The sequence below is a fragment of the Electrophorus electricus genome, chromosome 6 (genome assembly GCF_013358815.1).
Source record: "Electrophorus electricus isolate fEleEle1 chromosome 6, fEleEle1.pri, whole genome shotgun sequence".
Taxonomy (NCBI): domain Eukaryota; kingdom Metazoa; phylum Chordata; class Actinopteri; order Gymnotiformes; family Gymnotidae; genus Electrophorus; species Electrophorus electricus.
Window position 1 is genome coordinate 27,211,123 of NC_049540.1, and position 22,576 is coordinate 27,233,698.

At 40.2% G+C, this 22,576-nt stretch overlaps 4 protein-coding genes across 5 annotated transcripts; 1 reads left to right on the forward strand and 3 right to left on the reverse strand.

Annotated features, from left to right (window-relative positions):
* Positions 1–4,551: 4,551 nt before the first annotated feature.
* Positions 4,552–8,603, forward strand: ube2g1b (ubiquitin-conjugating enzyme E2G 1b (UBC7 homolog, yeast)). The gene is made up of 5 exons (XM_027004209.2): positions 4,552–4,713; positions 5,510–5,612; positions 5,773–5,870; positions 6,307–6,485; positions 6,699–8,603. Exons 1-5 carry the CDS (start codon positions 4,671–4,673, stop codon positions 6,783–6,785), a joined length of 510 nt encoding a protein of 169 aa, XP_026860010.1. The 5' UTR covers positions 4,552–4,670; the 3' UTR covers positions 6,786–8,603.
* Positions 8,604–8,964: 361 nt separating this feature from the next.
* On the reverse strand, positions 8,965–12,132 carry arpc3 (actin related protein 2/3 complex, subunit 3). The gene is made up of 7 exons (XM_027004208.2): positions 12,032–12,132; positions 11,493–11,592; positions 11,275–11,351; positions 10,876–10,944; positions 10,254–10,380; positions 9,590–9,684; positions 8,965–9,226 (listed from the first exon to the last, which is right to left on the reverse strand). The coding sequence occupies exons 1-7, from the start codon at positions 12,035–12,037 to the stop codon at positions 9,164–9,166; spliced, it is 537 nt and encodes a 178-aa protein (XP_026860009.1). The 5' UTR covers positions 12,038–12,132; the 3' UTR covers positions 8,965–9,163.
* A 175-nt stretch (positions 12,133–12,307) lies between these two features.
* On the reverse strand, positions 12,308–16,076 carry gpn3 (GPN-loop GTPase 3). The gene is made up of 8 exons (XM_027004105.2): positions 15,893–16,076; positions 15,504–15,612; positions 15,167–15,334; positions 14,653–14,777; positions 14,384–14,499; positions 14,167–14,263; positions 12,903–13,031; positions 12,308–12,694 (listed from the first exon to the last, which is right to left on the reverse strand). Exons 1-8 carry the CDS (start codon positions 15,938–15,940, stop codon positions 12,629–12,631), a joined length of 858 nt encoding a protein of 285 aa, XP_026859906.1. The 5' UTR covers positions 15,941–16,076; the 3' UTR covers positions 12,308–12,628.
* A 2,654-nt stretch (positions 16,077–18,730) lies between these two features.
* Positions 18,731–22,557, reverse strand: vps29 (VPS29 retromer complex component). 2 transcript variants are annotated; one of them, XM_027004098.2, is made up of 5 exons: positions 22,473–22,545; positions 21,247–21,258; positions 20,349–20,540; positions 19,870–20,105; positions 18,731–19,184 (listed from the first exon to the last, which is right to left on the reverse strand). In XM_027004098.2, exons 1-5 carry the CDS (start codon positions 22,473–22,475, stop codon positions 19,067–19,069), a joined length of 561 nt encoding a protein of 186 aa, XP_026859899.1. In that variant the 5' UTR covers positions 22,476–22,545; the 3' UTR covers positions 18,731–19,066. The 2 variants fall into 2 exon arrangements, with proteins under 2 accessions (XP_026859899.1, XP_026859900.1); XM_027004099.2 differs by lacking the exon at positions 21,247–21,258 and having other exon boundaries at positions 22,473–22,557.
* Positions 22,558–22,576: the final 19 nt, after the last annotated feature.

The window sequence follows — 22,576 nt, forward strand, 5'->3', positions numbered from 1 at the left end:
CACGGACAGTCTCCCGAGGGCACCAGTATTAACCTACACGGCGCGTTTCCAATCTCAGCAAGTCGAGTACCTAATAATAAAAATCTAACCGAATAACTTCACAGCAAGCTCTTCGCTGACAGTGAATCACACGCGTTTCGCTAGCAAAACCAAAGGCTCTTCGCCGAGTTGTGTAAAGCACAAATCTTTGCGCTAGCTAAGTTAGCTAGGCTAGCTAGCTGAGGGTTACTTCACGGCGCCGCAGAAGTTTTGAGGTAAACCGTCTCTCTCAGACCCGAGTCCCGGCTCGCAGGGTCGCTCGGCCGCCCTTCACCGAGTAAAATAATCGCTTCTTTAATCTTAATAAGGCAGCTCCGGGGAGCGTCTAAACGGTCTGTCTTGCCGCCGTCGCGGATATCTGTAGCTCACTCCTGACCCGGCGATCACCATCAGCACCAACCGCCCTCGGCTCGCGCCGTCCTCGAGACTGCTCCGCGTGCACTGCGCGGTGTCCGCATGTGGAACGCGCTCATTGGCTGCGGGCGCTCCGGAAGTCCCCGTTTCCTCCCTGACCGGATCAGCCGATCCGCCTCGAATGTTTGCTCAACGTCAGTGACTTTCGGCTTAGGTTTAAAGTAAAATAAATAAATGCCAACTCTTTATGTTGGATGATAAGTGACCGGTAAATGTAAAAATTAATTGCCGTTGTATATTTTTGTAATTTTTCAATTTGCATTTTGGGGGAAAAAGGTGGCGGTAGCGTCATGCAACGTGGGTAAAATGGCAGTCGAATCGGAGAGTCACCTGTCCACAATTAACTACGGCACTGAAAAACTCAGGTCAGGAGATGGTCTTTCCTTCGTAGGTGAAGTTTACTGCTAAGTACCAATGTAGTCCAACACGACCTGTTTGCTTTGTGGGTGAAGTGAGCAACTATTTGAACTAATTTTGGCCTACAGCGCTTTTATTATATCATTTTTGATTTGTGGATATTCAGTTGAGACAAGTTGTGCATAAGTTAAAGTATGAATAACTCAAACAGAATGGTTAAGCAATAAACCCAATTAACAAGAGAATGCCATTTTAAAAATGATATTTATTTACACATTTATAGAGGAGACAATAAAGGGGGATTACATTTTAAATATGTACAGATGTGTCTGTATCTGTCCTAGATGTCTATTTCTCCTGACTGCAGGTATGCACCCTTCACCTTTGGTTTATACCTAAAGTATATTGTATAATTAGCCTATTTTATTAATTCAGTATTGAATATAGTTTTCTAATACAATACCAACTTTTGCACTTTCACTGCTGTTTATGCCTGTTTATACTAGAAAAAAACCACCAATAAATATAATTTCTTATTTAAGAGGATGTTTTTCTGAATTGGTTTTCAGACTGTAATCAACCTTTTTCCTAATAAAATAATAACTAATATGGTCACACATACACACACAAAAAAATATTGCTGCAATAAATAAAGGTGTGAGGGTAAAATTAGTGAGGCTTAACACATGCTATGGAAAGCCATGCTTATACTCCGTGCCTTCTATTACAGTAACTGCTGTGTCGATTTAAAAAATGACAGACTCCTTCAGTCAAGGTCATAGCCAGTTTGCACCATGACTAACTCCCACCAGTGGCATCCTAAGCACTGTATATACTTGATTATGTATGGAACTTGTTAACAGTTATCTGAACCTAAATAAAATATTATGAAATTCAATTGTCAGGTTGTGTACTGGATGTAAAGTTAAATTCTAAGCAGTCATTCTAAATCAAACATAAAGAAATTAAGGAAAGGGGAGGAAATTTTAATGCACCTTTGCAAATATTGTGTGAGTATGAATGAAAATCACTACTAAACAACCAACAGATATCATTGCCTAACAGCTTCCTAGATGACACACGATTGGAAAAGGCAGTAGAACACTGTCTTCTTCTTTCAGCCAGTTGGGAACGAGTTGGAGAATGTGGATATATATGGACACTGTGATAAGTCCCGTCCCCCCCCCCAGCACAAACTGTGTCACTGATGAAAGAGCTCACTGCAGGAACAAATCACAGCACTAATTTAGAGCCAAGGTCTGCAAACATTCTGACATGCAGCAAATGTACATAAAAGAATACAAGTGCACTAAATCAATTTTCGCAGCTCTTGGTTGTTATGGAGATGTTTCCAGTACATTTCATGCAGGTCGTTTTTAAGACCACCTCGGACGTACTGTCTGTGAGCCTAACATATTACATGAATACATTCAGGTGGTACCTCTGATCTAAATAAACTTTCAAACACATATTTCAAAGCACACCAATCATACACTGATCCTAGAGCATAAGGACATGATGATATCAGTGTAATTGACATATCTATAAAAGGCATATAATGTTTTGAGTCATTGCAGTCAAACCCAGATTTCTAACATCTGCTATCTTCTAAATTTACAAGCTACTGAAATTTTTGGGCTACTAAAATGTATTTGGTTACACCAACTAACAGTGACACTAATAGTTTTAATTTCAACTTAAAGTTCTAATATAAAGCTTAAGCCACCTTAGTAGGTACAATATCTGTCATTTAAAAAAATTTGACTTCTGGCTATAGGAAATACAGACTGGATTTGTCTCTATTATATTGTGATAACATTTAATACAAAATATATAATATTATTGCAAAGACTGCTCTAAATTCCAAATTTACATACTTAAAAAAGACTAAAAGTTGGGTAGCAAAATTAGTTAGGGTGATATAAATTTTCAACAAAACAAAATAGAACAAGTTTCCCAATCGATGGTGCAGAAATCATGCTGACCCAAAGGACAGTTGATCCATTTATAGGCCATTATTCACTAACTTCATGACTGACATGTTAATTGACTAGTAATTCAGTAAGGAGAAGTATTCATTAAAATGTGATCTGCTTACTGACTGTTTGAGGTAAACCACTGCATATGGTTCACCTCAAACAGTTGAGGTCAAAAAGTGGTCAACATAAACATAAATACAAACAAGGCATTTGGAAGTGAAAATGCATGTCATTTCAGTAGGAAAAGCACATAGGATAAATGAATCAGTTTGCGTCGGTGGGAAATCTCCTAATGCATCCGTTACAGCGCCCTACTTTTGTTACCTGAGTCTGGTTGTTTTATACAGAAAACTGTCCACTTGTTTTGGTTTCGTGGGTGAGGAATGTAACTGCTAACAACCCTTTCCCATATCAAGGCTATATTTGGTATCAACCTCTGGGCACAGAGCCATGGGTGTGCCTTATATGGCCCTGTAAAAAAAGCAACTGTAAGAATCTGGCATGTCAAGCAGATAATAATTATGCTCTCAAGATAAAAGACGGGATAGAGACCCTGTGCCCTTATGAAGACACGGTCAACTGCTATTTCACCTTTTTTGAGACACCCACACCTATACTCCACCATGGAGTAGTGAGCAACTGAAATTACTTGTAATGTACAAAGCTAAACTGTCCTACCGATTTACCTACCAAACTTTGGGATATCCTTGCCTAGTAATGTACTTTCATAGAGTCTAGGCACGTGAGCTGTATGCCATCTAGTGGGAATTAATTGTTACCGCAGTGAATACTCTGTATACCACTCCACGGCATACTACTGGGATATGTCCAGTCCTAACAATGCTTTACTCTATATACCACTCCACAGCATACTGCTGGGATATGTCCAGTCCTAACAATGCTTTACTCTATATACCACTCCAGGGCATACTGCTGGGATATGTCCAGTCTTAACAATGCTTTACTCTATATAGCACTCCATGGCATACTGCTGGGATATGTCCAGTCCTAACAATGCTGTATTCTATATACCACTCCATGGCATACTGCTGGGATATGTCCAGTCCTAACAATGCTTTACTCTATATACCACTCCACAGCATACTGCTGGGATATGTCCAGTCCTAACAATGCTTTACTCTATATACCACTCCATGGCATACTGCTGGGATATGTCCAGTCCTAACAATGCTGTATTCTATATACCACTCCATGGCATACTGCTGGGATATGTCCAGTCCTAACAATGCTTTACTCTATATACCACTCCACAGCATACTGCTGGGATATGTCCAGTCCTAACAATGCTTTACTCTATATACCACTCCATGGCATACTGCTGGGATGTCTTTCTTTGTTGAATTAGTTATATAGCAGGGAAGCATAATTTAACAGAGTTCCTAGATTGGCACAATCAATGTAGTATACTACATGCTTTTTGGCATCGCTGGCTCCTAGGTTATGTTTGTTAATTGGAAGCCTAAATGATTCAGGCCTGTGTTACATTTTGTCCCAAGATGCAAGTTAGATTCAACTTATTCCGAATCATTTAGACCTCTCACTTTATAGTGCCATCTGGTCACTAAAAACTATTGTGCATTAAACGTTATTAGTAAATCAGTACAAAGGTTAATGCAAAGAGTGTAAATGGTGTTTTAAAAGGTAAATTAGGAAAAGCACCTATTTATATATATAAAAAAAGATCAAAACAAACAAACAAACAATAACAACTCTCACCGTCGCAGTAACCGCGCATGCGACACAATGCCCGATGTCTCGTGGGTACGTTTCGTGCAGCAAGTTTACGGCATTTAGCCAGTAACGGCTAAAGTAACGGACACTCGGTGAGCTAAAACCGTTTATTACCCTCAACCAAATAAAATGACCGAACAGTCATCACTTCTTCTTAGAAAACAGCTAGCAGGTAATATGATGACTTACTTAATTGTTTATATACTTAATTGTACTTTTTGTGTTGTGTGGACAGCTAGCTATCTGGCTAGCCTAGGTTAGCTAACTAGCTACCCAGGCAGCTAGTTGGCAGTTGGCAAAGGGAAACTTTAGTTACCCATCGTTGTTTCAGGTGTTTTCAGCGTAATGTCAGCTTTTATCGGCTTTCACGAGTGATGATTTCAGATCACCGTGGAAACTCTGTAAAATTGTACGTGTGAGATGACTTATGTAGTTCGTGTGGCTAGCTGGCACGTAGCTAATAGCTAAATAGGTCAGCAAACGACGTTCTCCATGACATCTCTTTATTAGCCAGTCGCTAACGTTATATGCTACTGGTTTATCCACCATAGCTGATTCATCTTTAGGTTCACAGCTATGTTATCAACGTTACTAACAGGGCATGCTCGTTCGCTAGGTTGTGTTTACTCACAAAAGCCTAGCCTAACTAGCTACTAGCCAGGTGCGTTAGCTATGGACACTTGTGTCCAAGTACACGTGTTATCAGCCAAGAAGAGGACTGGCCGTCTAGTTACTCCGGGCCTGGTTTTCTAAAAGCCCAGTGAACACACTATTAAAGCAAATGATACAAGCCAAAACCTTAGAGCGAGTATGCTCTTAAAAAACTGTAAAATAACTAGTCACCGCCTTTGGAGGACATGACACAGAAACGTCAGCTCTTGCGCAATGACTTAGAAGTTGTTGAAAAACACGCTCAGGTTAATGTCACGTCAGGTTTGTATGTGGGAAATGTTTGCATTTGATCACAGAGCTCAACAAAAACCCTGTTGAGGGCTTTTCGGCTGGTCTAATCGATGATGACGATATCTATCAGTGGGAGGTCCTCATCATCGGGCCACCAGACACGTTGTTGTAAGTACATTATAAACGGCGCTCACTGGTTTTACTGTTATTTAACGAGTTTCCCTTAAGCGCTTTAAGATCATAAAATGGCCGATCGCTTAAGCATCATGTCACTGAGCAAACGTTGTTCTAATTTAAACATTCGATGACCTTGTATTTTCTTTTATAGCGAGGGTGGATTTTTTAAAGCAAATCTCACCTTTCCTCATGACTACCCACTTCGACCCCCAAAGATGAAATTTATTACAGAAATTTGGCACCCAAATGGTGAGTGCAGGCGACCCGTATTGTAGATACATGTACTCAGAACAGAATTACTGCATCCAGTATTCTTCTTGGGTAGCTGCCACTGCCTCAAATCCCATCTGTTCTGCCACTTTATTTTTAAAACTCTTTCTCCATGTACTTTTGAGCTGTTATTGTTGGTTAGCAGGATAACAGACATTAATACTTTTAATGTTCTTTAATCCCATGAAGGATTGTATTTGTACAGGGTATTTTTAAATATCAGGGTTTTTGATAGGCTACCTGTCAGCATGGGGGGAAAAAAACTTGTTTAGCTAAACTAGTTTCAGTATTGCCTTTACATCTTTACAGTAACATGGTAGGAGGATGTGGTTAATGTGATTAATCTCTCTTAAACAAATCTGTGGTTGTGCCATTGGATGACAGTTTGCGACCACCACCTCTCTATCATCTCCAGTGGCAAAGAACGGGGACGTGTGCATCTCCATCTTGCATGAGCCTGGAGAGGACAAGTACGGATACGAGAAGCCAGAGGAGCGTTGGCTACCAATCCACACAGTCGAGACCATTATGATCAGTGTCATCTCCATGCTGGCCGACCCGAACGGTGACTCACCTGCCAATGTGGATGCAGCTGTAAGTCCTGATGCAAAATAATATGGCATGGTCCAAGATCATCATGTCTCCAGATAGGGCTTTAGTGTAATGCTGGTATTGGATTTTACGCAGTTGTTATAGCATAAAGACGAGTATCCTTGAGTGATGCAAAGCACCCTTTTCAGTCACTTTGGATAACGTTTGCTATTGGTAGTTAGTGTGCTCATGTATAAGTTTGTGTTTGTTCAACAGAAGGAGTGGCGAGAGGATCCCAGCGGGGACTTTAAGAGGAAGGTAGCCCGCTGTGTGAGGAAAAGCCAGGAGATGGCCTTTGACTAGGCCCATCTGTGACCGCAGCACTCGCTTAAATGGTAATTTTTCTACATAGCATCTATCTGCTTTGAACTCTGAACTGTGGAGTGCCAATTGGTGAAGTATCCAAGTTTTGCAGTGCCAGGGGCTATTTTAATCCTGACCTAGGCTCAGTTCCAGCTGTGTCAAGTTCCCTACGGACATCTGGATTGCCTGCACGTTTCACTGCTGTGGAAACTGATTGCTTCAAAATTCTACAAGATGGAAAATTAGCATCCAAAAATACTTGCCCTGCAGTATATCTTTGACCCCAGCACATCCATCCTTTACACTTTACGCCTTTAACTAGCAGAGATGTTATTAAAAATGTCTCAGATTTAAAGAGGCAGTAATTGATATAAATGTATCATTTTAACCCAGCAGTCACTGACTTTTTTTTTTGTTGTTGTTTTTGTTTTGTTTTGGGAACATTGCATTTAGCTCAGAAAGGTAGGGCTGATGTTATATATTGAGCATCCAAACTGGCTGTCAGATATGTTGCTTGGATAGTACCAACAAAGAGCATTAGGATAAAAATGGAAAAACTGGTAATCTATCAGGGCAACCCAGTCCTCCCCACCTTTTGCGTGTAACCATACATAATGAAGTGTGTCATTATCCCTTACTGCCATCAAAATAAATTTTCCTCTGGCCCCACATAGTTATGAAACCCAGGGGATGTACATCTGTCACCATCTACTGTTGCACCATTTTTTTGATAATAGGGAGATGGAAGTCAATCCAGCCATTTTAAGCAAGAGGATTTCCTTTGTGTGAGAATATGATCATGTTTTGAAATGAGCTGATTTCCCTAAATCCCGTGTGTGTGTGTGTGTGTGTGTGTGTGTGTGTGTGTGTGTGACAGACTTATTTATTGTCTGGAGTGTGATGAAGCGTAATGCATTTTTGACTTGGTTTTAATAACCTGCGTCTGAGCCATCAACTCTGGATAAGGTCTCTTATGCAATTTTGCAATATTCTGTGCATTTGTTGTAAAAGATTTTGAGAGTAACATGCTGATTCTCTCACATGCTCTAATTGCGGATATCCCTGTGCCCTGGGAAAAATTCACCAGAAATGTCTCTTGCCGAGGAATCAGTACTCTCTGCTGCCTTAGTCTATTTTACTGTATGGAAGGGAGTTTGACTAATTGATGCCATGTCTGTCAGAATGCTTCTGTTCTTCAGCAAGAATCTCTTACTTTTTTTGAGGAGAGGGGTGACAAACCAAAAAGTTACATATTTGCATGAGAGAATATTTTTTTGTACAAAATGCAAGCTCAAATTTTTTTTGTGTGTATGTAAATGATATACCATAGCTGTGTTTAAACATATCTTGTTTTGTGTTGGCCTGCACTTGCCTTAACCTCATCCACTTAATTTGTGGATAGTTGGTGAAAAGACTATTGGTGGTGCACTTCTCAATCTCACTGCCCACCTAGGCTAGCTGTCTCCTCCTGCAGCCTATGTATTTATTTGTTGGTTATTTTTTTATGTTTGCTCTCCTATGCCAAGTTGTTTTGGTATCTGTCCATTAAACCAGTGTCTGTCTTAAGATACATACCTTCAAGTTTGTTGTGCATGTCCGTCACCTGTCTTACGTTTTTGTGTAACATTGGTTTAATTAACCTTCTTAAGTGCATATCAGTAACCTGTTTTTATTTGTGAGAAACATTTCGGGGGGGTTCTTGCAAGTGTTGTTTTTTTGTTGCTAAACTTGATTACAAATAACCCATTAAAAGCAATAAGTGAAAAAGGTGCTACATGTGGGAACTGAACATTAAAATGTTCACCTTTTAAAAGGTTATACTGTGAACAATTCATTGATGTTTCACTGGCAGTGAGCATCCAGCAGAAAGCTTTTCAGCATTAATACAAGTAGCAAACCAAGTCTTGCTTCCAGTTTCTAATTCTATTCCTACATGTAGCAGTGAATGGTGTACATCAAGCTATTCGTGAACTATTCGGTGTAATTATTTGACTCTCCTCAGGTGCATCACATTTTGCATCTGAAAATAATTCTGAAGTAGGCACTTGTAGCCGTAGAATGACATCTGCTCATGTAGTCCCCATTTCTGCAAGTTTAGCCAAATTAAGACGAATAAAAGACCCTGCTCATGCAGCAAATGTTGGAAGTATTGTTTCTATTAATGGATCAAATATACCACTTATTTTTAATATTTTTATTTGATTACCTCAGTTTTCACATATGGTGTATGGTTGTGAAAAGGAAATCAAATATTTGGCTGCAGTATAAAATTAACTTTAAATCTGGTAGCCTTTGATGGCAAAAAAAAAAAGACAAAACGCAAGAAAACATAACCATACTGGAAAAATAATGTTCCAAATGAAAATCTCAGTTTTTGCCTATTGTCCAGGTGCAGAGAGACTCTTGTTCATGAACTGTTTCTTTACAAAGCACACCCACCACTGTGAAAGAAATAGACATTTAAACGATTAGCTATGGGCCACTGTATTGTGCGACAGATCACATTCACATCAATGTGCATTCCATGCTGTAGCATACCAATATGCTTTCTTGGATCTGCTTAGAAACCTGATGCAACTTAGTCATGAGCCAGGAACAGTGAACACATCCCATATGTACTGTCAGTGATGGTTTACATTTGGATTGTAAAAGTCATATGATTTCGCATCACCCAGTTGATTTCAGCAATTAAATTCCACTTACTGGCTTAAGCTATTTAGAAAATACGGGCAACTAGCACAAAGTCCTGGGGAGGATTTTTATGTTCTGGGTCTGAACTGTCCAGTGATGATTATGGAGCTTACCTTGCTTGGCTTGTCAGTCTGTGGGTCAAACACGCGGTCGCACAACCTCAGACCCGTTTCCTGCCGCACTTGCTGTAGGTAAGCCCTCATAGTCTCTGTTGAGCATAAACAAATACCGAGTCAGCACCACAGAGGGTGCGGAAAACAATTAGGATGCTTTTCAAATGGGTGCGTTAACAGCCACTCAAACACACCTTGTAAGTGTACAGGTAGGTTCTATTGCTACTTTTCCATCCCTTCATCAGTGGTCCTCTTCTAACCACAGGACCACTTTGGCTAGCGTAACACGCTCACTTCAGCAGTGAGACTTGACGCATGTTAAACCGCCCAGCAACACTGCTGTGTGCGATCAGCCCGAATCCGCATGACACACACTACCCTATGAGCGCTAGTGGTGAATTGAGAATGGATATTGTTTGCATAGCTGACCCATCAGCTGTGGTGAGGAAGTGATGGTGCAGAAGAGCCAGTTTGTAAGTCCACGCTTAGTAAATGCATCTAAAAGGGAGCTATAGCCAATACACTATGCAGTAAGATCAGATACATGCTGGCTGTGTCAAAGAGGCTATAAATGTACAGAAGGCCTAACATATTCCAGTTACAAATATATTGGGATTATTGGGGCAATTAAAGCAGGTGGAGGGTACAGTTCACTGTGCCATACCTTCTTCCTGTTTGTTGGAGGGTTTGACATACATGGCATTCAGTGGGAAGCCAGGCTCTCCTGGGATAGGGAAGTTAGTGATGCCCAGTGTATACATCTCTTTCTCTCCTTGGCCCCGTGAGCTACACTGGATCGCAAAGAAGGATACGCTCGTCAGTAAGGGTCTTGCAGTTTAAGTGTTTTTGTTTATTTGTTTTTTAGTCACATGCAGTGTTAGTAAGAATGCTTTATCTCTTTAGTACACCTCAGACCCGAACTGCAAGATGCTAAGAAACTGTCTCATGCTTTTGTTTTTCCACTGAGAATACTATAAAGCCCTAAAGCACAAAATACAGATGACAACTTGTTTAAAAAGCAGCTCAAATATTAACACTGTTTGGAACAGATAACCTGTTCTAAAATCATTACAGTGACTGTTACAATGTCTGCCTGTTGCTCAGGTTTAATGATGCACAAACCCAAGGAAAGCTGACATATGTTCAAATAGGGTTTTACAATCAAGTGCTGGTTTACTAAATATCCAAAGCACAGCGAAAGACCGTTTTCTTTAGTATATCAATCATTTCCTTTGAGCCATTAGAACTTTTATTATTGTGCTTGACTAACGCGCATGCGCACCGACCTTCTGCAGCTTCTTAAGGCATTCGGAGATGTACAAGGTGACGTAGATCAATGTTCGATCAGCCTCGTTCTTAAAATAAATAAACAAAAACAAATAAAATGATTATACAAAGAAAATAATGCCAGGAAGAGGCACTTGAAAATGGTGTGTACACAGCTATGCAAGGGAGGAGAGGTTCATCATACGATTAGTAGCAAAGAACGTGTAACTTCACGCAGACGTAACGCAATGCCCTTCTCCAAATGTAGAAGGCAGAAAGGAGGGTGGTGGATCTTTCTGCGTCGACAAACGCAGAGCAGTCACTGACTACACAGCTGAGCATTGTCCTCAGGTGGTGCAGGTAGAACGTGCAGGTTGAGGCACGAGTGCATGCTTTTGTGCAGTCCCCCAACCCCTCACCTTAATTTCGTAATTCTTGAAGAAAACGTTAGCTTTGAAGTAGTAGATGGCCTCGTCGATGATGTCTTGGTCTTTGGCTGAAAAATCGAAAACGGGAACAGAAGCAGCGCTGACGACCATTTAAGGAAGCGAAATGGCAATGTCGGTGCAGGAGTTATCAAAGTGAATAAAAGAGTACACGGTTTACAAACAAAAAAGAATCCAACAACACAGCTTACTTTCTTTTGGAGCCGGGCCCTTAAACTGTGTTTTGAGGGGCAACAATGCCATATTCCCGACCAATTTGGTGTCGGCATCCATCAGATTGGAGTGGTAAGCCTGGGACAACGTTAAAAAGTGTAGCAAATGCAATGAAGCACGATTAAAGATTGTGGCTAGGATGGCCAGCTAAAGATGCAATGTCTATAACCTTTTAAGACTAAAGATGTCTATAACCTGCTCAATTATGGATAACCACAGCATGTAAACGTTATTGTATACATGAGAAGCATCGTTAGCTAGCCAACTAGTTTCCATTATTAAAAGTGCGTGTTTTAACAAATACACGAGTATGTATTTCAGATTTTTTAAAATAGATTATTTTCAAAAATATATTAAGGCTGTATATTAAATATAGTGATGGCTGGTTAACCGTGTAGCTACCTAGTTAGCTCGTTAGCAAGCTATCGTAATGTGGTTTCTCAAGAAATCTTTTCTCAAATTGTCAAAGAGGCTAACAAGACACATTTATCGTAGTTGAATTTATACATCGTCTCACCGGCATCTTGGTAAAATGTATCCCGAGTGTGGTAGGGTAGAATTAATAATGTCAGCGAGGCGATACGCCGCTTCCGCTGTCCCACCCAGTACCAATACAGGAAGCGGATAGGCTTGTAAATTCCATTGCAACTGCCCGTATGGTCCACGAGGGGGCGCCAATCACCTAACATATAAACTTATATACTTAACTTATACATACTTAACTTATATAAAACGGTTCAATCCTATAAATGACATTTTTGGACTTCCAAAAGATGCCCCAATAGCACGACACTTCTCCAATTTAGGCATTTTTATTGAAAAAAATACTTAAATATACAACTCTGAGTATTGTACTATACTATAAGAGAAAGCATTGCTCAGGATAAAGAAAGAATCACGCAGTCAGTGATGAACAGATTCTTGAGGACCCTGGTCTGTGTCAGTCCCTGGGGCCCTGTTCTACAGCAATGTCTTGCACTTCCAGGTTTGGAGAGCCCCAATATCAATGGAACTAAGATTTTCCTTTTTTTTAAATGTCCTTCCAGCTCTCATTTGCTGAATTTGTCACAGGCAGAGAAATTATATTTCTATGACAACAACATTGCCTGGGCCTTTAGGAATCCACTCTGTCTTGGAAGAACTCATCATAATTTGTGTTGCTTGGTTCCTCGTCAACTTCCTGAGGAAGAAAAACAATTAAATAATAATAAAAAAAAGCGCGCGCACACACACACACACACACACACACACACACACACACACACACACATATATATATATAAAGTAACAGTCATGTGAAGTAATTTTGCTATTTTAATAGGAAAAAACACAATTTAGGTTCTTATTAACTGTTAGGTTCTTATTAACTGTTTTGTTTTGTTTTTTACCTTTGGCTCTTTGAATTCTAGATCCTCCCCATACTGGATAGAGAAATCAATGTGTTGAAGAACAATGTTGATACCTTCCTCATCAGTGCGGTCAAAGGGCAGGAATCGCACCATGCTGAAGTCATCGATCTATGAAGAAACAGAACAGTTTTAACCATTTCAAATATAGGTTTAAGTTTTAACTTTTTTGCATTGCATTCTATTAGATTTTATTACATTCTTGTACTAAATGTTGCAGTAGATTTGATTATTCTACTACTGCTACTGATATATTTAGTTTCATTTGTTTGTTATAGATGTTCATAACGGACTGCCACCGGTCAGCTTCTGACTACAGGACCACTGCTGACAGGATGTCATTTAACTAGGGCCAAAACAACAGTGGCAATATTTGCATACAAAGAACTTCATCAGGCTGGATGTGTTCATTCCAAATGACAACTTTCAGTAAAATGCTTATATGCCCCCTAAACAGCAGTGCTCTGAAAACACAGGTGTGATAATAAATGTAAAAATTAACGTGCATGTGATGAGCTCCGTTTAGTGCTCAAGTTGTCATGACAACTAAAAGCTCCTGGATAGCTTATAAGCATGTTAGGTGTGTGGTGCACCTTCCTCGGTCCACCTTGTTTTTGACATCACTTAAAACATAGCCGCCCCAGGCACGTAGGCTCTTTGTGTAGCTAATTTACTGAATGCAAAATAAGAATTATTCTAACCTGCTGTTAATGACCTTTGTGTTAAGATATTAATTGAATTACATTTAACTTTTTGCCAACACTTTTCAATTATTTACAAACCTTTGAACATTTATAGCATTAGCTTTTTTTAATTAGTTTTTTCCCCCCACCAGAACAGTATTTGCTACCATGGTTTTCTCAGTGTGAAGGAAAGGAAAGCATGCAAAAAGTCTGATTATAAAGGGCTATTAGGCATCACGTAACTGTAGACACTGACACCAATAGCAGAGTGCCACAGTAGCTGGTATTGTAGTGGCACAGAAGTATTGGACACAGCAGTGTTACAGGAGGTTTTTTTACAAATCTGCTGAGTGTCTTGGTATCCTCCAGTCAGCTGAAGTCCTGCAGTCGGGAAAACTGACCACAGGTGAGAAATTTATGGATGACAGAAAATATGCATGGTGCCAGATAACAGTTAACAGGCAACAGACAATATCTGTACAACAAGGTGCTTCTAGTAAATAAATGTGCTGCTTTGGAAACAAAATCTGGCTCATTCAATGCAGTAGTTCCCCATGGCTTACCAAACCGCAGATAGCTTTGGTGAGTTTCTTAAATTTTTTGCTTCTCAGTGTGGTCGAGCTGTCCTCCATCATTGAATACATATCTGGGTCCAGATATCTGATGTGAACAAATTACCCCTTTGTTTATTTGTGTATTATTATTATATAGAGTCTACAGTATTTGACCACACAAATGAATAGATTTGATAAAATTTAAAAACCTTACTGAAGCTCTTACTTCTCAATTTCTTTCTTGGATTTTGGGTTAAGCAGGTCCATTTTGGTCATAAGGTTGACCTGAGGGATTTCTAGCACCACCATGGCACTCAAAGCTGCCATTACACCGGAAATAAACTAGAATGCAGAGAGAAACCCCTTTAACATGCTACCTTTGCTACTAGTTCATATGACTGTGGTAAAATCAATGACAGTGTGAACTGAGGAAAAATTGCATTATTCACGAAGGGAAGAATGAACACTTGGGCATCTCCAGGTCTGTTCTTTTACCTTGAAGCTCTCCACCATGAACTGAGAGTCGACCAAGAACACACCACACACACGGAATTCCCACTGCTGCAGCTGCTCCACCAACTGCTTCATGACCGGAAGATGAGTGTACAGCTCAATCTGACCTGCACGCAGAGGGAATCACTCTAGAATAATCAGGATTTAAGCAGAGGCCTGAACATTTATTCGGAATAATGTGGATTTGTGCAAAGACCTGACCATTTATTCATCATCCTTAAGCATTTTTCAACAGGTTCAACAACTCAGGAGAATTTATTGCCTTTCATAAATAAATGAATTTCCCTGCTCAGTGTGATCCAGCAATGTCTTTAAGTCCCAAATCTGTTTGATGATTCAGCTCTACCGAGATCTTCAAACTCATAGTAAACAACTGAGGCTATAAGCACCACAACTAAAGCTCTGAAGATGAACTGGCTCCCAACATTCAACTCCATTACAAATCCCACTACCTTGCTCATCATGGCCAATAGAAATGAATTAAACAGCTAATAACCTGGGCAGTCAAAAAGAATGTAGTCATCCTCTGTATGACCAAGACTTTCCTCCAGCCAGTCAAAGTTACTGGCAAAGTATTCCATGCAGAACACCAGTCCTCCATTGGGGCCAAACCTCAACGTGTCATCCTCCATCACATCGTCGACCTGGATCAGCTCTCGGATATCTGTCCATTTAATTCCCCCCCAAAAAAGCAAAAAAAAAAAATTTAAAAAATCATCACATTAACACCTTTCTATGCGTTGACGGTAAGAACCTGTATGACTTCTAAGGACATGCCTACCACAGATGGTGTTTCCATGGCTCTAGGCCTCCGCCACCCTGGCCGTTCTTACCTGCCATAACTGGGTAGTTAAAGTGCTCTGCCGCGGGGTCAAGGTTCACAACCTGTACAGAGCGGTTGATGGCCTCTGCGTGCTGTATCATCGTGGAGCAGTATGTGCTCTGTGAAGGTAATGAAACAGAGCTTTCATAGTCCTGGCAGTGGCGCTCTATGCATGACAGGCCTTATCGTGGGAACCTGATAGACTCCATAACGGAGCCAAATGACTGGTATACGGTAGATCATGCAGTGTTAAAAAAAACTGGCGTTTTTGTTTTTTTTTTATCCAGAGGGACTTAAAGGCAGCGACCAAAACTACTGTGTGTGGCAAATAAAACATTAACGTGAGCTAGCACAGCTCACCCACGCAACCTGACATGCGAGTGGCTTTACTCCTTTTACCTTCCCACTTCCAGCGGGCCCCATTACGAGCTGCGCATAGCGGGGCATTTTCACCAGTATCACCAGCTCCTCACGTAATACCGAATAGACTCCACCAAATCTAATCTAAATCGCCGCTGTAAAGTCCCTGTTCAAATGCCGTACATAAAACATGTTGCACAAAGCGTCCATTCTGATTTTTTTGGTCAACATCCTGTCGGCAAGTGCTGACGTCGGAGGATGCCTACGGATGTCAAAATAAAAGACAACATTTCAAAATACGAGAGCGGAGAGTCATTAATCAGACAGCCGATACCCAGATCGTGAAAGGGTGAGAACCCTGTAAGTTCAGGATTTCTGTCAAGTTATACAAGCGTACCGGACCATCTAGTACTGGTTGTTCGAAAATGGCATGACATTAAAACACAAAATACACGATTTCCATTGAAAACCAGTAGTACCCCCCCCCCCCGACCGTCAAGGTGAGTTGCTTTCAATCGGAGATCAGTGTAATGAATATCTATCGCAAATAGATTGATCGATTGATCAATAGAAAATATTTGTTTAATAGTTTAAATTAAATGATTGTGTGGTGTGGGCGCGGTCATCAGGATTAATATGTTAGTAATATTGAATACGTGGTTAGTAAAATTCACTATCTTATGTCATTTTATAGCCAGAATATTAAACTAGGATACGTGGTCTACAGGTAACAGGTAGCGTAAGGATTCATTATTTCACAACATTTAAGTTTTTATATTATGAAGTGTTTCTCACCTCGTTTTCTGATATCTATTTATGCCCATTGCACCTTTGTCTGTCAGTCATGCATCATTTACTAATGCGTTTTCTCCGTCCCCATATGCCATAAAATGTATCTGATTTCTCTAAATACATGTTCCTTTTTTCTTTTGCTTTTACACGCACTTGATTAACCAAAGTTGTACATGTACAAATGCCAGTGTACAAATTACACAAATTGTGTTGCCAGTGTACAAATTACAGGTCTACAGTGAAATTTGTATTTATTTTTAAAAAAAAATTCTTAAAATCCAGTAAAGTGTAGCTAAGTCTTTCTTGCAACCTGATAAGTGCTTTTTTTCCCATGTGGTGTGTGGACGCTAAAGAAACATTACACTTGCAACAAACAAGACGAGTCTCTCCTTGGTGTTGAGCCTATTGAATTCAAAAATCTTAATGTGCAAATGTAATTCACTTATGAACATTTGACCATCTTTTATACCCTGATGACTTTACAAACTCAGAAAGCATAATGTCCATTACATTTTTAAATTTCTATATTTTTTAGATTTTCTGTTGACTTGATTTCGACGTGTGGATTCCAGTGTGACCTGAGAGTCCTGGTAAATAGGCTCAGTACATGTGCAAAACAGGTATGCAGCAGCTGACAATAGTCCTGGATACTTACAACCCTGTTCACATTCCAAGGGCAATGATAACATATCCATTTCTACAGGTACGACTAACTCAATACCTCTAACCCAAAAAAGTAATTAAACTGCCCACTGAAATGATCTTGGATTCTCCACTGACTTATTTATTTTTTCCATCCAAATCTGAATGTGTGTGGAAACTCCCTTTTGGCTCAATCTATAACAGTATAACAAATATAAATATCTAATTAAATTTAACTGATATTCTAAATCTGAATGAATAAATACCTTAATAAAAATCCAAGCCCGTGGTGAAGTGTGTACACGTTCTCTGTTTCAGCACCCAGGCTTGACGCCAGGACAAAAGCACTATTTGTATACAGTGGATGAATTTTATGGCAAGAATTATGTATGGCAGCTGCTACAGCAGTACTACATAAATGTGACTCGCAGAGCTATCCGGACAGGTGCACAGACACCTGAGTGGCCCTCTACAGACGCAGACTTCGTTGCCAACCTGCAACTGAGTGCCTGTACCCCAGAGCTGCAACACAGCTCGAAGCCCCAGAAAAAGCACTCTGGTGCGAAAGAAAATGGACAGAAACCTCAAGTGGCATCAGGCAAAAAGACACTTGTTCTGCCTAAAATCGGTCATCGGAAAAGGTGACAAATTACACTGACCTAAAATAATACTTCACATAAAAATGATTGAGGCCAGCATTTCACTACTGTGACAATTACAGCTTGATCTCAAGGGTTCCAGAATCGAATGTAAGAAAACCAAAACAAACTGCGAAAAAGATCAAAAATGCTTCAAGTAAGTCCTTCCCAACAGGAGACTATTGAAGATGCACAGTATGTGTAATATAAAGATATACTGCCATATTGACTTTTGCCACTGTCCAGTAGCATCTCCCTGATGTTAGACGGAACACACCTTCTGAACTCTCATTTTCAGGACCAAGCCAAAGAAAGGCAGAAGTAGAGTGGGATGTGACTGAGGAGGACTCACTATCTGGCATCAGCTCCCTGTCTCTTAGTGGAAAGGAGTTTCCAGGCATCATATAAAGCAACATCTTCACTTGTGTACTGTTTGGCAGGAAGTCAGCATGGGCTTACTCTAAACATTTCACTGCTGCAGCTTGTTACATTCCAGTGTCCATTTCACTATTCATGTACTACACATTTTGTGTTTGTTACTGACATTTCTGCCTTTCTATATCTTTTGAATGCTTATATCCTTGTTGATGCAAAGCACTCTGACTTGTCTATGAAACGTGCTGTAGAAATTAACTTGCCTTGTCTAGAAAATATCAGCGGCACCTGCACACCAATACACTTCGAAGATGTCAACAATCACTGTTCTCGATGATCATACCTAAATGTTTTCTTCAAACTGCTTTTGTGTCTGTTGATGGATTTTGCTTACACAGGAATATAAATAACAAGCATTTTAGGACGTTGATATACATGATATGTGACTTTATTGTATGAAATATTTTTGAATTAAGGCCTTAAAGCAGAGAAGGCCTTGAAAAACAGGACATAAACATGAAAAACAGCACAAGTATACTGTACTAATATTAAGCAAATAAAACATTATTGCATTCTAAACAACCATTTGCTGATGAAGAGAAGACAAGCAAATACAGATGGCATATAAACAGTATTATACACGTCACTGAAGTAGGAGAACGTTGTGGTATAGCATCTGCTCTGGGCTCACGTCCTGGGCCGTGGTCAAGGAGAAAGGAGATAACAGAATCCTGAACAAAGGCAACCGGCATTCTCCGTCATTCTCTTACGACTTCTTGTATTCGATTCTCTCGACCTTTACGTCATCGCCAATGAGCTGGTACACATACGTGACAACCGTGGATGCTTGGATGTCCATCAGAACAAAAGATGGTGTGATGTTGCTGTGGAGACACACAGGTAGAAAATGAACACACGGTCGCAATACATAATGCAACTTCCACATTTTAAAAAAAATGTAATGCCCTTTTCTTTTAAGTTCTCTCATTGCTGCAAGCTTTCCTTAAAACCAAATCCCCGCGGTTAAAGGAAGGATGATTCTCATGAGGTTTAACACCATTCTACTGCATATTCAAACGGACCTTTTCTGATTCTGATGTGCTATAAATGTTAAGTTGGTGATGGCATTTGAAAATGAGGGAATATAAAGGGAGGAAGAAGACAAAAAAAGGTGGAAGATCTTAGCCCTGAAGTTGATCTGTTACAGCAGACGTGAAAGCATCACTTACAAAGCTGAATTTCATAAAGACTTTTGCGATGGAGCTGTTGTGTTTGCACGACCTGTCCCAGCAAGGGGCTCATTTGAAAGCTTATTTTCCAGTATGTACAAATGAATCTAATCTGGTCAGTGCCAAACTGACTTCACGGATTGGAGGGAAAAAAAGTGTAAACTCACGGGAAGGAGGGAGGGATAATTAAAACAACAACAAAAACCTTTACAAGGCTCGAATTCCTACTTTATGAGACTGTACCGTTTTATCAGTGCCCCTTCAGGCAAATGAACAGATCTTCATTACGCAAGTGAACGGAATCTCTTAGATCCGGTGAAGCGTGATGTCGGTGCCGTACCTCTCCAGCGCATTATAGGCTCCCGTAGCTGAGCCAGGGTTGATGTAGAACTTGTTCTCATTCTCGAAGGCCTCAAACTTGTGTGTGTGGCCCGAGATGAGGATGTCCACATCCAGCTGTCTTTGCAACAGGGCAAGGCTGGCCATGTCACCCCACGGGATCACCTGGTGTCCATGGATCAGCCCAATTTTAAACTGCCCCACAGTTACCACCTTCTGCTCTGGGTAATTCAGGTTCTGTCATTCAAAGGACAAAAACAAAGCAAACAAACAAACAAATAAATAAATAAATAATGATTCGATTTGGCATTTTTGCTCAAATAAGCCACACTGAAGGGAGCCTTTTTCTCCCAGATTGTGCAATGTAAAAGAAAAAAAAAAGCAGGAAAAGAAGACAAAAAAAAAATAGGACCTGAAAGATTTTTGTAGATTTAAAAAGATGTTATCTGATACAGTTTTGAGAAAGAATAACACAATAACCTCATCAAAGTCCCCTCTGACGATGTGCACATCTCCAGCCAGCGTTTTGAGGTAGTCATAGCTTTCCTTTGTGCAGAGGTTCCCAGTGCAGAGAATATGCTGAATCTTGCCTGGCACCAGCAGCTTTTTGAATTTGGCTGGCAGGGTATTGCATCGGTGGGGAATGTGCAGGTCACCCAATACAAGCACCAGCTGGGAATACACGAGAAAGGGTTAAGATGAAATATCACTTCACTCTGAAAGACATCATCAACAAAGCCATTCTTGCTATATAAACACTGACGCTGACAGATAAGAGTTATGCACAAAGATAATGGTTGACAAGTGAAACTATACTTACTTCAATGATATTTACTTTGTTTGCACACACATTAGACCATTACTCTATGTGTTAGTGAGTTAAAAGTCAACTTGGTTATATTCTTTTATATGCTCTTATATTCTTCAAATGACTAAACCTGTTTGTTGTTGGTGATGCTCAGTAAAATGTTTGTCTCATAAACAAAGAATAAATCAAAAGGAGGCATTAGGATAAGAAATGTGATTTAGAACTAGATCCTCACCAAATTCACACATGCCTTTTCTATCAGCAAGATGATCAATAGCTATTACTAACAAATTACCAAATTCCAAATATGCTATTGAGCATTGATCATACTCAGCCTTCGTTACAAGAGTGTTTTAAGGATTGTAATTAAATCCATTGCAGTCAAGTGTCAACAAGTGTGGGAGGAGTTTACCAAGCACATCCAAGGACATCTTTACATGTTTCCTATACAAAGCAGCACTCAGACTAGTTCCAGCAGCCCAGTGGGAGCAGGGTTACTATGAGAACATCCCGTTAGTCTGCGATAGAAGCCTCCATAAAGCAGTGTGGAGCGAACCGTGGCGCACTTACTCTGTGACCAGCCTGAATACAATGCATGTTGATTGGAGACAGGATGGGGTACAGTGGGTGAGAAGGAGTGGTGGGGGGGGGAGAGATCAAAATGATGCGTAATCACAAATAAAGGAACAACAATAAGACAAGGTTGTGAGACAGAAAAAAAGGAAACTGAAATACCAAGTGGACAAAATCAACATCAAATGAACACGTAAAACACAAATCCAAATGTTAGGTGATGGTGGTTAATAAAAGGTTAGTAATGTGTGGTTAGTGTGAAGATTGGGAGCCTAGAGCCTTGTTTGTTTTCATTTAGGAAAAGTTGTGAACACCAAACTTAAACTGCAAATGAGAATATGATTTATGAAAGATAAAATTCTTTCATTTAAACAGCAGTTGAAAACTAATCTTAGTTCATGTATTTGAAAGGTTGCCAGCGATGCACGTTATTAGGCTACAGTTGAAGCGTTTAACAGCATGCCTGTATTTGGCCTTCCAGCACTATTCATTGAAACCTTAGACGTTTCATTTATCCAGCCTTTGGGAACTTTTAGAGAAACATCTGCACTAGTCCTACTTCTGGACCACAGCGGTTTATTATGTTTTATACTAGGCAAACCCCACTGTCAACAGACAGACATAATGCTTGTTTTAACTCCATGTAACAAAAAGCGCAACGCACAAACCCAGTTTTTTTTAAGATGTTGCACCTCTTGACAGCAAAACCGAAAAAAAACACCGAAAGGATAGACGGCTAACGGGTTAAGCACTCACAAAGCAGTGGGCTATTACAATACCATCAGTGGTCCTACTGACAGCAGAAAATGAAACGAATTTAAGAACAAACTGGTCAACATAAGAAAGAAAATATCAGGCGGCGTTAGCTAGCTAGCTAACATATCTAGCGAACAGAGAGGGCTTCGATTTACGAGACATGACACGCTCCAAATATAAAGGGACATTCATTAACATGAAGCTTTCCCAGTAAAGCATCCTGAACTAACCTATTAATTATTACCGTGACGGGACAACAGGGCTTCACTCCACCTAGCCGTGGTGGCTATCTTAGCTAGCGCTAGCCGGCTAACTCCATGGGATTACTATGGTGAACGCTAGCCAGTTAGCTAGTTAGTTTGCTGCGTCCGCGTACGTTTTCAGTTTGTACGGATAATCCCGATTGTATGGTGTGAACACCAGGCCAGTCTAAATGTATAAAACGCTGTGATAAATTTAAAGCTTACCATTTTCTTTAAACTGTAAGTTTCTACTGGCTCCCCGGAAGCGACTAGTCACGCGATATGCAGCACAACTATTAGAGACGAGCGGGTTTCCGATTGGCCCCTCA

Excerpts from the sequence above, each read along its gene's own strand:
- ube2g1b (XM_027004209.2), top strand. The coding sequence starts at position 4,671 with ATGACCGAACAGTCATCACTTCTTCTTAGAAAACAGCTAGCAG. Across the intron at positions 5,613-5,772 it reads GGGCCACCAGACACGTTGTT|CGAGGGTGGATTTTTTAAAG; the intron begins GTAAGTACATTA and ends TTTCTTTTATAG. Across the intron at positions 5,871-6,306 it reads AGAAATTTGGCACCCAAATG|TGGCAAAGAACGGGGACGTG; the intron begins GTGAGTGCAGGC and ends TATCATCTCCAG.
- arpc3 (XM_027004208.2), bottom strand. Across the intron at positions 11,352-11,492 it reads GGGCCCGGCTCCAAAAGAAA|CCAAAGACCAAGACATCATC; the intron begins GTAAGCTGTGTT and ends TCGATTTTTCAG. Across the intron at positions 10,945-11,274 it reads TCAAGAATTACGAAATTAAG|AACGAGGCTGATCGAACATT; the intron begins GTGAGGGGTTGG and ends ATTTATTTTAAG.
- gpn3 (XM_027004105.2), bottom strand. The coding sequence starts at position 15,940 with ATGCCCCGCTATGCGCAGCTCGTAATGGGGCCCGCTGGAAGTGGGAAG. Across the intron at positions 15,335-15,503 it reads TAACTACCCAGTTATGGCAG|ATATCCGAGAGCTGATCCAG; the intron begins GTAAGAACGGCC and ends TTAAATGGACAG. Across the intron at positions 13,032-14,166 it reads CCAAAGCTATCTGCGGTTTG|ATCGATGACTTCAGCATGGT; the intron begins GTAAGCCATGGG and ends GTTTCTTCATAG.
- vps29 (XM_027004098.2), bottom strand. Across the intron at positions 20,106-20,348 it reads TCAGAGGGGACTTTGATGAG|AACCTGAATTACCCAGAGCA; the intron begins GTTATTGTGTTA and ends TTTGAATGACAG. Across the intron at positions 19,185-19,869 it reads GCCTATAATGCGCTGGAGAG|CAACATCACACCATCTTTTG; the intron begins GTACGGCACCGA and ends GTGTCTCCACAG.